The sequence below is a fragment of the Magnolia sinica genome, chromosome 8 (assembly GCF_029962835.1).
Source record: "Magnolia sinica isolate HGM2019 chromosome 8, MsV1, whole genome shotgun sequence".
Classification (NCBI taxonomy): domain Eukaryota; kingdom Viridiplantae; phylum Streptophyta; class Magnoliopsida; order Magnoliales; family Magnoliaceae; genus Magnolia; species Magnolia sinica.
Genome location: NC_080580.1, coordinates 91443374 through 91459615, shown reverse-complemented (window position 1 = coordinate 91459615; position 16242 = coordinate 91443374). Strand labels below are relative to the sequence as shown.

Sequence of the window (16242 nt, the reverse complement as noted above, 5' to 3'; positions counted from 1 at the left end):
AACCGTATCAGTTAGAATTTGTTGCCGCTTCACTTAACGCTTTGTGCAACTGTAGTTAGGATTATTCAACCAATCTGATTTTGGACTATGACTAGGAGACAATGGGCACCACTTAATGTATGCCACACGTACAATTTCCCAATGCATGTGTTTCAAGGTCATACTCCCTGCCAGAGTATTTAATAACTCCCCCTCAAAGACTCAAAATTTAAATTCAGGAGCAGATATAGCTGTCATAGTCCACTAAAAGGCAGCATTGCACACACTACATAGCCACAACATCGATTGTAGGACATTTTAATATATGTGTTGGATCCAAACTAAGAATCGTGTTTGGCACAGCAGGATGTAAGAAACACCAAAAATTAACTTGATCCAAAATTTACGTGGGCCACACCAAAAGAAAAATGTCAATATGTAGCAAAACATCTAAAAGTTCAAGCCATGTCCCACCTGAGTTTTGGGTCACTTTGATATTTGATTGTCCCTTTATCTTGATAGGGATCACCCTATGAATGGTCTGGGTGGGTGTATACTATAGACACAATAGTGGTACCAACCAGTGTTTCAGATATTGGGGATAATATCAATAATATTGCCGATGTTATTAGAATCATCAGCCAGGCGATACCAAAACTCCCAGAAACCACAAAATTTCCAGATATCAATGATATCATCGCCCATATCACCAAAATATCGATATCGTGTTGATACAATGAAGATATCAACTCACCCCACTTATATAAATTCCAGGTGTTGACAATATTGGCAATATTATTGCTGACACCATTTCAAGTCCAAAAAACCATGAGTTATTTTCTTAAAATCAAGAAAAAAAATTAATAGAAATTGGATTTATAGGAATTTTTTGGGGGGAACCAATGGGGAGGTGGATTTTGACCATATCCATCTGATTTTGGGGGGAAGAAGATTTGATTTTGGGGAAATTTTTGTGCAAGGACAATGACGGTGGACCGGATCTTCAAAGTTTTTTTCACAAAAAAAAAAAAAAAAATCTTTAGATTTGAGCTTTGATTTCAACTCAATCCATATCTATGCATGATTCTCATGTATTGACATGGATTCAAGTTGACATGATTCTCATGTATTGACATGTATGTAATGTTTACATAATGCATGCATGTATGTATGCATATATGGATGGTTGGCTGGATAAAGTATGTATGTATAATGCATGTAGGTATGAATGAATAGACAGGTAGATGTTAGCATGCATGTATACATGAATAGATGGATAGATGTATTAGTGTATCATGCATGCATGCATGGATGTATTAGTGTACATATGTATGTATGAATGTATGAATGTATGAATGGATGGACAGATGGATGGATAGACATGTATGGATGTATGTATATATCAATGTATGCGTGAATGGCTAGATGGATGATGTGTGTATGTGTGTATTTATGCATGGATGGATGGATTGGATATTTTATGATGTGAGCTCATTTTGGTTACTATTGCAACATCTTTTTATGACAACACATAGTTTAGGCCCCTATTAAATGAAAACTTATTATGTATAATTCCTTTTTGCAAATTTTCTAAATATCTAATTTATATACTGAACAATTTGATATCATTTCTCCCAATAGTTCTTTTAAAAAATGAAATTAAATTTAGGTAGACGGCGTTGCCAATTTGGGCTGACTTGGAGGACCAATCTATGCCCCAAATTAGCCTCAAATTCATGCAATTTATTGCCATTATCCCACTTATGAATTGATGGACATTTATTGGATAGTGAATCATGAAAAAAAATCAAAAGGCCTTATTTTAAAGAATAAAAGTCCACAAATTAACAATTAAAACTATTCAGACAATTTGATTTTGGCATTGTGAGTTAACAATTGCAATCCATAATTTAATTGGTAAATTTTAAGTTAATATATGTCTAGTGTACAATTTTTTTAAGGGCCCGAATTAGGCGGGACTCGAATTGTGAAGTGTAGCACAAGTGTCAAAGTTCTTTGGGCCCCACCCATGATGAATGTGTTATATCCACACCGTCCATCCATTTTGCCAAATAATTTTAGGGCATGAGCCCAAAAATGAGGCACATCCAAAGGTCAGGTGGACTGCACCATAAGAAACAACAATAATTAAACATCCACCATTAAAAATTTATTGGGGGCTACAAAAGTTTTAAATCAAGTTGACATGTGTGTTTTCCCTTCATCCACGTCAATGTGACCCAATTAATAGGTTAGATGAAAAATAAACATTACAGTGGACCCTAAGAAATTTTTAACGGTGAAAATTATCATCTAAGCTGCTATTTTTGGTGTGGTCCAGACGATCTTTGGATACGATTCATTTTTTGGGTAATGCTCTAAAATGATATTTAAAAATAGATGAACGGTGTAGATATAATAAATACATCACTGTGGAGCCCACGTAACTTTGATCTCCTTTGAACTGTTCGTACAACTCGGAGATCGAGGAGTGTCAGCACTCGTCTTAGCATGACACGTACCTACAACAACTAAGCGCTCGTCTTAGCGTGACACCTACGACGAAAAAAAAAAGGGAGAGAGGGAAACCGAAAAGAAAAAAGAGGGAAAGAAGAGAGAAAAGAAAAAAGAGGGAAAGAGGGAAAGAACAGAGAGAGAGAGAGAGAGAGAGAGAGAGAGAGAAGAAGACGAAGAAGAAAAAGAAGGCCAAGGCCACAGCCGCAGCTGCCCGAGAAGAAGAAGAAGAGGAGGAAGAAGAAGAAGAAGAAAAGAAAGGAAAAAAGGTAAGTTTTTTTTTTTCGAGGCTCGTAACAGCCGTTACGGGTTCGTAACGGCCGTTACGGTCACAGAATTCCGTAATGACCGTTTCGACCCCGTATCGCATAACAGTGTTGGCCGTTACTGTTACGTATCGGCCGATACTGCCGTATCGTAACCGATTTGGGATACCCTGTTTGACAATAGTAAAGGGCACTAGCAAAATCAAGGCAATTAACCCAAAAGCCAAAGTCCATTTAAGGTCTAGCAAATTATGTGGAGCTATGCAGGAGTGGGTGGATAGGCAGGATGAGTTTCTCCACCATTCCACCAAATGACTTGAAAGTCATCTTGAGCATGGACTTCCTAGGCAAGACAAAGGCAATTATGATGCCCTGCCTATCAGATGGCGGACTTCCATGGACCATAAGAGAGAAGTTTGGTGCATGACTCACTAGGAAGGAATCTAATGGGATTGGTTCATAAAAGTGGAATGACACATTGCATCAGTTCCACGACCAACATGGAAGAACATCCAAATAGCTGCCAATGCAATAGGCAAGGAGATTGTCACAAACTAGACATTTGCAAGAAGATAAATCAAGGATTTAGCCAATGTTGCCTCTCTTGCACATATATGGATCTTGTGCATAATAGAAGAGTACACATATCTCCAAAAGTTTCTAGAGTCCTCTAGTGGAATCTTGCAGAAAGGGTTGTGTAGAATCATCTAGAGAAATTCTAGAGCATTCTTTGTCATTTGATAATCGCCACATGGCACCACCCTAGTTATAAAATAAAGTACTAGAAGGTTCCTAGGGTTATATAAAGAGGAAGGCTCCTCATTTGTAACTATCCTCAGAAACCTCATAAGTCAAAAGATCTTGAGTTCTCTAGTGCAATACGTCTCTCACCGTTATGTCTCACTTCTGTGCTCTCCTCTTCCAAGTAGCTTAGCTACACGGGTGGTAGGCTGATTCATCCATAAAAGGTGTTGCAAGTGCAGCGCCACACAGTCAACACTTGAGGAAGCATCCAGGCTGATATGATATTCAAGGGGGTAGGATAGTATCCATAATGTTTATGTAAATTTGAAGAACTAGCGAAAGAAATCGGTCTGGTAAATGAAGCTTCAATCGGCATTCTTAGACTTTGGACCCTCAAGGCTAGTTCAGAAAAGAGACAAAGCTACAAAGATTACACAAGGAGATAAGAAATGTAAAGCACTCACACATTGTTTCACATAGAAGATACACTAATCAAATGTGGGGAATAATCACTTGAAGTCAAATTGGGCATTGCTTCAAAAAGAAAACAAAAGGAAAAACTCAGGAAAAACAAGACCTGAATAAATCAGCCAAATTAAATATGACAGGGAAAATAATGACAGCCTTTAGAAAGCTTAATGGCAACTCCAACAGAAAAAATAGATGAACGATAGATAATAATGTCACTCCCCAGCACGACAAAAGGATATGGAGCTACAAATGAAGCATGGCCAACCTGAAATCATGGCCCCATTCCGATATGCAATGTGCTTCATCAACAGCCAACAAACAAATCCCCGTGTTTAATAAATCGGACCAGAACCTGCAATATCCCAATTTTTTTTCATGACAATGTCATCAACCAAAAAAAAAAACCAAAATCAGGACAAAAATAATAAAGAACATGGCATGTCATGGTGGATATAGTCACATTACAAATCGTAATCTAAAGAAATATTCAAGAAAATAACATCTATTGTCAATATAGAAACGGTTCGAAACTCCACTCAACGAGCAATAGAAGCACATGAAAAAGGCATGCAGCCACCGAGTTAACATTTTCATCATATCCAGTCCAGATTCCAGGCATAACAATTAAAAAGTAAGGGACAACAATAAGAGTAGTTATCACCTATAACCAGTTGGTTTACCATTCAACCTGTCCAACGTGCCAATATGTCATGCATGTGAGACACCAGAGCCATGCAAAAGGTAGGCCCCACCAAGAAGATCACCTGGTGCAAAAATTACCCCAGTTAACCTCTCAGGCAGGCCACACTGTATAAAAACAATGGAATTTTTGAGTCAAAGCTGTTGACAGTCTGATTCAACATGCTAGTGAGGCCTGATTAATAATTGACCAGCCCGATTTCTGCACAAGGTGATGTTAATGGTAGGGGCTGCCTTTTACACAGCTCGACTGTCCTGCAGAGCTACACATGACATATTGGCATGTGAGATGGGTTGAACATTAATGTAGATGATCATTACACCAAGGGGAATGTAAATGAGTTATTACTAAAACCTGAATTTCAATCAGCATTGCTGCAACAGTCAAATAGCATCGAAACTGCATTATGAAAAATTCTGTTTTTGCAAATAAACACATGCCTATAAGATTTTTATTTATGATTTTCAATTATGCATATGACAAGACCCTTGAGTACTCAGGATATTCATGAACAGTGTTTTATGTGTTGTTGTTGTTATATTTATCCCATCCTTGGAATACAGAAACATATTTTAATATTGTCAGTAATATCGCAGATACCAGGAAATGCATCACCAAAGGAAACATTGGGGAAACATTAGGAAAATGGTGGAGTTTTTCAGTCTTTGGGAGCCGTGTTTGGATTGCAAGTCATTTTGTTTCAGCTACTTATGCCTATGGTAGTTGATCTCAGTCTCTACTGATTTAGCACATAAGTATGTTTGGTAAACAGCATACTTACCAGCAAAAAGGTGGGGGGGGAAAACCTCTTCGAAAAACTCCATTCTTTGTCAGAAAAAAAAAAAAGTCGCCAAATCGAAACCTAGAATGAATAAAGAGAAGATTCTTTTTCAACTTCATCATTTCAATCTCATACTTTCTTCCCCAATTACACTGTTAAAAAACCCCAAACCACTGCAATAGTAACCATTCAATCATCCACCTTCTTCGATTCAAACCACCCAAAAAAAATGGAAAAACCACGGAAAAAAAAAAAAGGAAGAAGGGAGGAAGGCATAGAAGGAGAAAAGAGAGGGAAGAGAGATTATGGAGGGACACTTGGATCGCAATGGTGGAGGAGGTCTTTCCTTCAGCTACAGTAGAAAAGCAATCTTTTTTTGCCACATAAGCTACTGATTTGCTGATGTAGCCGAATCAGTAGCTTATCAACGTGTATCCAAACACAGCCTAAAAGACACATGATTACACACTTCCAACTTAAAAAATTTAACAGGAAAAAAAAAATTTATATATATATATATATATATATATATATATCTTGTAGTTGTTTGCCATTGTTTAGGGACAAAACCACGATGTTGGCCATAAGTGATGCAATTATATCCAGAATGGGTTCATATTCATTAAAATGTCATGCAATAAAAGTGAGAAAAAACAAACAATGCTAGCAGAAACTAAAGAGAACCAAACATATGTGTTGGCCTCAGACCCACAGAGTTACGAGGTGGCCAAATGGACCAGGCTCGAGCTAGGCAAAATTAAAATTTTGGATAGGACAGTCCGAACAGTTCAAAATCCGGGCCAAAGCCAACCCCAAGCCCAGCCCATTGACAGCCCTAATAATAATGCTGCTCCACATAGAGAGAGTATTGTGCCCGGGTCATGACCTGATGATACCAAGCCATCTACTCTCTAACTGTATCACTTAAACTCATCCTCTGCATTATGATTTTAAATGATAAAAATAGAGAAAATTAGGATTTCCCCTATTTCCTCCATTGTTCACCTAGAAAATCTGATTTTTCCCTCAAATCCATGTCAATGCACAGAAATGGATTTATACTACAATCCATGCTAATAGTAGAAAGAAAGAAAAAAAAAAAATTTTAACAACTTTTTATCACCTTTGAATTCTATCAACTATGCTTTTGAGTTGCAATTTCTCTCCCAAAATTGTTTATTGATGTCAAAAAACTCAAGTGAGTTGTTAAGACAACCCTTGGAAGAGAACTCCACCCCACCCCCCCCCCCCCCCCCCTCTTTCTGTAAATATCAATAAATGCGATATTATCACATGCAAGGATACACATTGCATTTATACTAAAGGCATTCAACCATTATATTGTGATATTTTGAAAGTCGCCAAATATTGACATGTATTAGCAGTATTGACAATATTTGCCATGATATTTTGCAAAATATGCCATACCCCCCATGCTTCATATTGATGAGATGGATATTATCAGTTGCATACCTATACATAAAACATTGTTCATAACCATATACCACGAGTGTTCTTAATATCGATAATATCAGCCGATATCACGCACCAGCGGCACGAAACCACCCTAGAGCAGTGTTCTTAATATCAATAATACCGGCCAATATTATCGATATCACGCACTAGCAACATGAAACTCTGCCACCCCTACTAAGAGAGACATGGTTGAAGTTTGTCGATTAAAAAAGGTCATTGATGGTTGAAGCAGTGACGCGGGACAACTAACAACTTGCTCTAAAAGCTCGAACTGATAGAGCGTAGAGAATCGATCCCTTTATCTCATAGCCTAGGCCCCACATCACATAGGTCAGGTCATCGACCGAACCCCCCTCGTGGACCCCACATCACATGGGTCTCGCCTCACATGGGCCACCCATCCCAAGTGTGCCCCCGCATCCCGCAGGCCACCCCACTCGAGCCCGGTGTGAAAATGCCCCTGCAATAATCACCCTCGGTGAAGAGTTTCGAACACGAGACCTCCTGCTCTAATACTACTTTGACGCAAGACAACTAATAACTTTTTTTCTTTTTTCCTTTTTTTTTAATAAACAGGTTGCGCCCTTTTTCATTCCATAAGAGGGCTATCTAAAGGACTTCGAGGGGGCCCCACAACAAAAGGGGGAAAGGCCCACCTATCGTGAGAGAAGAAAAACAAAAGACCATCCCCACTCCACACCCAAACACATTCAATTAGCTTCCCACAGATTAGCCAGTCCCACATGGTCAAGAAATAACAGACCTCTTGTTACGTGAGGGAGGTTCGCTGCGGAAAGAAAAATGGAATGGGCTTGGCCATCACTACCCCTACGCGACAGGTCGCCAGCAATCACGTTCGCTTCTCTTGGGCAATGAGTGATGGGTATCTCTAACCGGGCCATGAGGCTCTTAATCCTTGCCCACCAGTAGAACATAATCCATGATGGGGAGGATGAGCCATTGAACATATCCACCACCGCCTTGGAATCACTCTCCACTTCCACCTTGGAGAAACGCCATTCCTCACTAAAGGAGACACTAAAAGCTCGAGATGATAGAGCATAGCGAATCAACCCCTTTATCTCATAGCCAAGGCCCCACATCACATAGGTCAGGTCATTGGTCGAACCCCCCTCGTGGGCCCCACTTCACATGGGTCTCGCCTCACACGAGCCACCCACTCCGAGTGTGCCCCCGCATCCCACAGGCCACCCCAATCAAGCACGGTGTGAAAATGCCCCTGCATTAAGCAGTCGGATAGGATATGGCTTGAAAATTTCAGCAATGTAGTAGCTTAATAAACATTTCAATGAAGATCATCAAACCACTCCATGTTTATTAAATGAAGTGAAGAAACTACCACCATTATAGATTAAAAGGGACAATAATGAGGAAATTCAAAAGGCTAAATCATATTTGAAAGAGGAAAGAGGTGTTTAATATAAAAGATTTTTTAAGATACTTCCTTGGCATCAAAGTTGTTAGATCAAACTCATTGCATATTCATCTCTCAAAGGAAGTATATTCTTGATCTCTTATTGATTTGGGTATGCTAGAAGCAAAGCTTGCAGTTTGTTGTTTGCCCTATTGAAGTCAATAGCAGCTTCATGAGGAAAGGTATTTAAAAAAATTAAAAAATTAAAATTAAAATTAAAATTAAAAAAAAAAATTAAATGCTTGGAGATCCATGTATCTATTAATGACCGGTCAAGAGACTCATTTATTCAAAATCCACTTAGTCGAATATTGCGTATGCAATGAGTATAGTAAGTCAAAGCATGCATGCTCTCATTCATCATCTATAAATAGCATGTTGATTATTTGTTATCTCAAGATTGCCCTCGAGGACTTGAGTTATCAAATGACTAGGGATCAACTAGTGTCTACTACACCTTGGCCAGGCCATCCAATGCTAGAGGGTCAACTAGTGTCTACTATACCCAGTGTTCGAAGTATCAATATCACTACAAGTTTTGCTGCCCAAGGATACGAAAACAATAGTGATATCACCGAAAATAATGTCGATAACCGAAAATGCGGGGAAACATGGGGAAAATGGTGGATTTTTTAGTGAAACTTTAGGAGATGCTAAAATATACAATTTTGCATATTTAGGAATTAAAAAATTGCAAAAAGAATGCATACATAGTACATTTTCATTTAATAGGGCCTAAAAGCATGTGCTATCATAAAAAAACCAATCCATCCATCCCATCTACCAATCCAACATTTCATTCAAATATCTATCGATATTTCATAATATCGAAAACACACGTTATTTTGTTGAGAAATCGTCAATAACTCGAAAGGAAATGAAAGATTGGCCTTGAAATCGTCCATGTCGCGATAATAATAATATTACGATATGATTGATATTATTGTCGACAATTTGATGTGATCAATATTATCGTCGAAATTTTGAACAATGCATATAACCATGCACCCATTAAAAATATTGAAATGGAAAGTTTTTTTAATAAACATAATATTGGCGATATTATCGAAAAATCGTCGATACACTGATGATACAAGTGGCACCTAGAATTTACATAGTTGAAAATATTAGCGATACCGATATATTGGCGATCCAAGCGACACCTAGAAGTTACACAATTGAAAATATTGGCGATGCATTGGCGATATCGATATATTAGCAATACTTGGCAATAAATTGCCGATACCTAGAATTTCCAAGACTACCAATGTTATCGATACCACCAAGCTGGAGATAGGGATAATATCGGGGATACTCCAAACAATGACTACACTTTTATAGGACGAAATTTGGTGACATGGAAAGCAAGAAGCAGATTTTGGTTGCCAAATCATCTACTAAAGTTGAGTATAGGAAGATAGCTAATACAGCTTTCAAGATCATATGGCTTCAATCTCTTCTTCAAGAAATGGGATTTGAGGCTAGCACTCATATTACTCTCCATTGTGACAATCAAGTTGCCATACGCATTTACGGTAACCTAGTTTTCCACAAAGAACCAAACATATAAAAGTTTATCATCACTTTGTCAAAGAAAAGGAGATGGGGTTATTAACTATGCCATTTGTCCCGATCAATGATCAATTAGTTGACATCTTTATGAAGGCTTCTAATAGATATCAATCATATTAACGATATTTTGGGCGAACTGGGCATGTGTGATATATATGCACCAACATGAGAGGGAGTGTTAGAATTGTACCTGTATGCGGTGCTCCTGCAGTGTACTATATTATTCATGTGGCATACACAGTATAATGCTCCCGCAGTGCACTATATATGGGACTTATCCAATGATGCCTATCTTGTAATCCCTCATCTCTATCTCTCATATGGTTGATCATATACCTCATCATTACCTCTCTTCAAATGTACCTTCACACAACATAAATGAAGTAAAGAAGAAAGGATCGAATGGACTAATTCTCTCACTCTTTCATCTCCCTATCTCCACACTTACATTCATTTCTTCAATACTTCCCTTTGGAGGCATCTGGATGGTGAGAATTGTCAGTCTTAGGGGAGTTATAAATCCAATTCCAAGCAGTAGTCAATCCCGATTTTATTCCTCCAAACATCCATTGATCTAAACTTCGGTTGACATCCTAGACTGATAACCATAAATCCTACAATTTGTAAATTTTGTCTGGTTGACAAATTGAAAAGAGAAAGAGGAATGCTAAAAAGACAATGTGGACAAGCAAATGGCTGATCAGTGGCCGAATAGCCATCAAATATCAAAGGGGACTCAGTGAACGATGGTAGGGTAGAGAGGAGTGGCCAATCCATACTTTTGGGGTTTGAGATGGCAGGCGGACTCATTAATCCCAACTCCCAACTGTAGACAATCGCTGGAGGCAAACTTTGGATCCGAAGCAAATCCCTAGATTGGTGAATCCAAGATCGACGAATGCAAGGATCCAGATGACCCCTTTGTTTCATGCCTCAAACCTCACTAAAAGCATTGTTTGAAAGTTTGGAATAGAGAGGGACTATCCGATAATTCATAATTAGTTCAAGTAGTTGCAAAAGTAGTAGCTTAAATGAAATAAATATAATATCGACAAAAAAAGTGAAACAAATATAGCACTCAAATTCTTTAAATAACAAAAACATAATGTCAATTGAATTACTTGGGAGAAAGTGAGCAAGCCTTCTCCGGAGTCATGTACAAAATGCTAAATTCACCACGCATAGCATTAGAGGAGGCAGAGGAATCCCTCTGAGTGCTTCCAAGATATTCAGCTTTGATACCCCGTTGCTTTAAACTCATTACCTAATTATTCAAATAAATAATGATCAAAATTGGCATACATTTCAAAATCAAATAGACTATAGTCATCTGCATGTATACCTGATCCTGCATCAAAGATAAAAGAGGGCTTATGACGACAGCAGTCTTTCCCGTAACCAAGGGAGGAATTTGGTAGCTGCATTGCATGATAGCATAAGAAATAACTAAAAATAAATTGATACAGCAAACAAATCAATGAGAATCACTAGCAGCAAATAGAATGAGAGAGTCAAAATAGCAATACTTTCATACAGAAGCGCTAGGTCGGGAATGGATTTGATGAGGTGCAGAAAACCAAAAACAAAAACATAAAAGCATATAGGGGCAGGGCAAAATCCTGCATATCGACGATCAACGTCAAAATAATATATTGCATGATACACAGCAACCTAAACTCAAAAGCAACAGCCATTAAGGTTAATTGACATCCCAATTTTATTTGGAAACACCGGAGGTTGACAGGTAAGAGATGAACTTATATTAGACCCACTTTCTATGAAAAAAGAGTTTTGAAAGAAGGCAAACTTCAAATTTTTTGATGCAAAGTTTTTTATGTGCCGATGGTGACTCATGGATGATAACTCAAAGGACAGAAAGAGATACACTATTGCCTAGTTTCAATGGGGCCTTGGAAATAAGTTTCTGTTTCAGGTCCAAAATTGGGACCCCACATATGTAGTTCTATATTTGTACCATGCAGCCTTTAGTTTATCTTTTCCACTGCAGTCAACAAAGGTATTCACTAATTCTAACCAATCAGAATAAGGTACAAGGACAGCAATTATAACAGAAAATGGGGAAAGCCAGTCCCCTTTCAAATTAGTCAGGGACAAATTACTCGCCGGTCACATTTTAAGTGTGATGTTTGCAGCTCAATGTGCTTATATCTGAAGGCACATGCAAGAAAGTACCTCAGAGGTGCACCCTGGAGCATTTCCCTTGTGCCTCATTTCCAAGAAAACCTCAAGGTACAAGTCTCTCAGTTGTTTCAAAAACATCAGACCCAACAGCCATGATGAGGGTAACAACTGATTATGCATGTACATATCACCATGCTGAAGATCAGCTACTTTTCTAGTTACATGCTACAAGTAGGTTACCTTTACAGGCTTTACTACATCAGTTTAGTTAGGAGTGTTTCATTCAGTTTTCAGTTTTGTTTTTTTTTTCCTTTTAAATATCACAGGCACTTATTTACCATAGCTCATAGAGCCTAACAAACTAATCCACAATTTATTAGGTTTAGAAGAGTTCTTCGAATCCCGGAACAATGGGCTCATGAGTGCTCTCGGATCAAAGGAAGAACATGGTCAGTGAGGAGCACATAGCAATCATTGATACTATGAACATATCGTCATCAACTTATGCTCGTTCATGCAGGAAATTGCATACGAATTCAATATTTAACAAACGTGTGCTAGACTACATTGTGACAAGTGGCAACTCATCCACTAAAGATGTGGCATACACGCATACCAATCTAGGCTCTCAAATCCGTAGCCAGGTGGAGCATAGACCGAAAACTAACACTGATCAGAATCAGAAAAACCTAACTGCCCAATTATTGGCTACCAAATGGACATGGAAATGAAAAGTCAGAGATCAAGTTCACTGAATCAAATGGTAAATATATTCTGGTATGCCATCAACAATTTTTTTAATGACGCCAGGGTGTCCCCGCCCCATTTTGAGGCGAGACTATTCCGTGCGTATGCACGCAATCACCCGCAAACCATGCGCATCGAGTCATCCCAAGGAGGGGAATCAAACTAGCGTTTGTGGGGAGCAAACCCACAATGCTTGCCATTTGCCCAAACCCCATGTGGGTGGTATGCCATCAACAATGCAACCTGCAATTTGGCAGTCGCACTGGCATGCCATGTGCAACATTTATGGCGGATGAGTTGCCATGACTTAGTGAATTCTGGCAAAACACGCATTATGTGTAGCCCTATCTTCACATACTCGGGAGACCTTGAAAACTACAATAGAGTATTGAAGGAATGTAAGAATCTGAACTTAATCAATGAAAAAAGGATGCATCCAATACCCAAAGTACCAAGAGTTCAATTAAAATGGATCTACAAAATCATCTATTTCATAATAACCAACTCAAGTCAAGCAGGGGCCTGACTCTTACTCCAGTGGTAGACTCTCAGGAGTTTCAACACCTGGTTGAGGGTTCGAGTACCCATAGGTGGTGAAATCGCACCATGGCGTGAGTGTGTGGTGGTGTGTGTGCGTGTGTTTTTTAAAATTAAAAAAAAACCTCCAGTCAAGCTTTAGTAGAATAAAAAGATACGGTTCTCATGTTTTGACTAGTTCTGTTCGCTAGAATACACAGGAGGATCATCTATATCATATTCGCCTTCTCCCAGCAATTTGGTGTCAGCTTGGCTGCCCAACACCAAAAATTAACCTTCCTCTTTCACCCAGTTTCTGGAATCAACCATGGCAGAGGTTCATATACTAGAACACACTAGAACACGTACAAGAAATGCCCATCATTTAAATCCTCTTAAGCAAGCAACAACGTACCATAAAGACTTTCCACTGCCAGTAGCCATAACCACCAAGGCATCTCTTCCATTTAAGATTTCTGTAATGATCTCTTTTTGATAAGGTCGGAAGTCCGAATAGCCGAAGTATTTCTGAACCACATAAGAAAAGAAACCATACACAAATCACGCATGGTAAAACATTCCCAATGAGAAAAACTAGGCATGCCTATATGAACAACAATACAAAGTTGATCCAAAGACAAGTGCTAACATGCAAGCTATTTATCTATAGGAAGAGAACCATAAAATGCTCCAAACAACAAAGCTTTGGTTTGGCATCAATTAAGCATGGTGTCACACACCAATCCATAGCTCATGTGGTAGACTGAATGAAGATAACCGCATTTCAACACTGAGGGCTTAGTACTGAGTCTCATGTGGGGTGTGGCTAACAGTGAGGTGTGTGTACTAACATACTAACCAAAAAAAAAAAAGTGAGGCGTTGTGTCAAAGACGTGAAGGCTGATGCTGTGACTATGCCATTTTTTGTTCTACTTCTGCATATGAGAGACTTTTACATTGTAAAAGAGTAGAAATTTCTAGACTCGAGTATTGTAGAGTAGTGTAGAGATCTTTGGAGGGTTTCAAAGTAACTTAGTTGAGTTTGTAACTATGAGAGTATGAAAATCTCTTCAAGAGTTCCAAGCGTTCTTGGTTGTTGGATGAGTACCAAGTGGGACAATCCAAACCATTATTGTAGGGTTTCTAAAGATTAGAAATTCCTAGGCCTATCTATAAGGGGGGTCTCCCTCATTTGGGACTCACTCAAGTCATAATCTTCACTGCTTTAGTGCAATGAAACCTTTCCCAGTCCACTCTCTTTTGTTCCCTTACATTATCTTGCATCATAGCTGGTACTTGGTGTCTAGCATATGGTGGTGTGAGTGGGTGCTAGGCCAACTTGACTAGCATTGGGGCAATGTGCGAGTACCACACGGACGAGAGTGCCACATAGGTAAGAATGCGAAGAAGTTAGCAAATCCATGACAGTTGGTATGGAGCATTGTTCGTCATATGGGCACCATGTTGAAGTCGATGTGATTGCTAATGAACAGGCCGAGAGGTGATCATCCAAGCACAACAAGAAGGATAGGTCCAACGACGCAAGAGTGAGCATAGACATTGGTTCATTGGAGGATTGTGCTGGCAAGTTGGAGCTTGTCATTACCAGAGGGGATGAAAGGTTGGGGAACTTAAGAGGGAATTCCACAAGTTCATGTCGATGCAACCAAGTATATCAATGGAGGCATGGAGAGTGCGGTGGAGGTACTCTCAAATTGTTGAGATTTGAGAGGAAATGGGAAGGGAGATAGAGGGGTTGCGTCTAAGGATTGCCATGAAAGAGGACATGGGCCTCATGGCTAGTGATGGATATGCTTCAAGGGAGATCACCAAACTTAGGATCATTGACTTGTGACAAATGAAGCAGTACTTTAGGACTTCTAAGTTGGAGGATGAAGAGGCCAATGTGTAGTTGTATACACAACAATTGCGTACCTAACTGGTGAAGGACAACAAGATAAAGACGGTCAAACCACAAGCAAAACCATTAAAGGTGTGGCCGAGGATGTGGAGCTATGCATTGATAGGTGAAACGGCAATACATTTCTATCCATTGCTTCACTAGATGACTCCAAGTCAACTTAGGCATAGCTAAGGTGATTCCAATGCCCACCCTTGGAGTTGTCTATATCATGGATGAGGGACTTCCATGCATGGTTTTTTTTTTTTTTTTTTTGAAAGGTGAATACGCACACACCCTTACACCCACGCACACACCGCATGGGTTCTCAAACCCATGACCTCGTAGTAGAAACACAGTGTCTACCACCGAGCCATGACGGACTTCCATGAATGGTCAATTGGTAATTGTGTGCATAGACGTAAGGAAGAGGTTGAGAGCGTCTCGGCTTTGCAAACAATCAAGGATCCCAAGGAGGACAAAAGCATGTATGGATCAACAAAAGGACTTGGAGGGCGACCACTTTCCTAGGAGATGGAGTGTATTGAACTAGGAGGAGAGGGGAAGCATGGTAGGAAAAACACTCCATCAAAAGGAGTACAACAAGGTGGTCCTCGAGGAGTACAAGGGCTATATGACAGAACAAGTTCATCAATAAGAGTGCTTGGAGGAGTCTTTGGAATACCAGCCCGGTGTCCAGTGGTCAACACGCAAAGGAAGCAAAGTTGGCATTATTTAGCCACTTGTTGCTCTATTTGTGCATATGAGTAAGGTTGGCAATGGACTGGGTGGCCCGACCCAAGTTTGGGGCAAATTTAGGCTGGGCTTAGGACTAGCAGTTTGGCCCATGGACCGAGCTTGGGCCTCACATGCATGGCCCAATCAATTTTCAAGTCACGGTTGGGCTCAAGTCACTTTAGCTCGACCCGACTTTATATATACATGTTATATCCTACAAATATGCATCGTAATCCTTCGTTAGGCAACCATCTATCTTGA

General features: G+C 39.4%; 1 protein-coding gene across 5 annotated transcripts in view; it reads right to left on the bottom strand.

The window, feature by feature from the left end:
• The window catches only part of LOC131253707 (uncharacterized), an 81597-nt gene that overhangs the window by 62816 nt on the left and 2539 nt on the right, over positions 1–16242 (bottom strand). For 2 of the 5 annotated variants that reach the window (XM_058254830.1, XM_058254831.1), the window contains exons 2-5: positions 13759–13871; positions 11281–11356; positions 11060–11202; positions 4240–4326 (exon numbers count right to left, since the gene is read on the bottom strand). In XM_058254830.1, the coding sequence (XP_058110813.1) occupies positions 4240–4326; positions 11060–11202; positions 11281–11356; positions 13759–13871 (419 nt within the window). Of the gene's footprint in view, positions 1–4239; positions 4327–11059; positions 11203–11280; positions 11357–13758; positions 13872–16242 lie in introns of those variants that run through there. The other 3 variants (XM_058254832.1, XM_058254833.1, XM_058254834.1) reach the window with 3 other exon arrangements.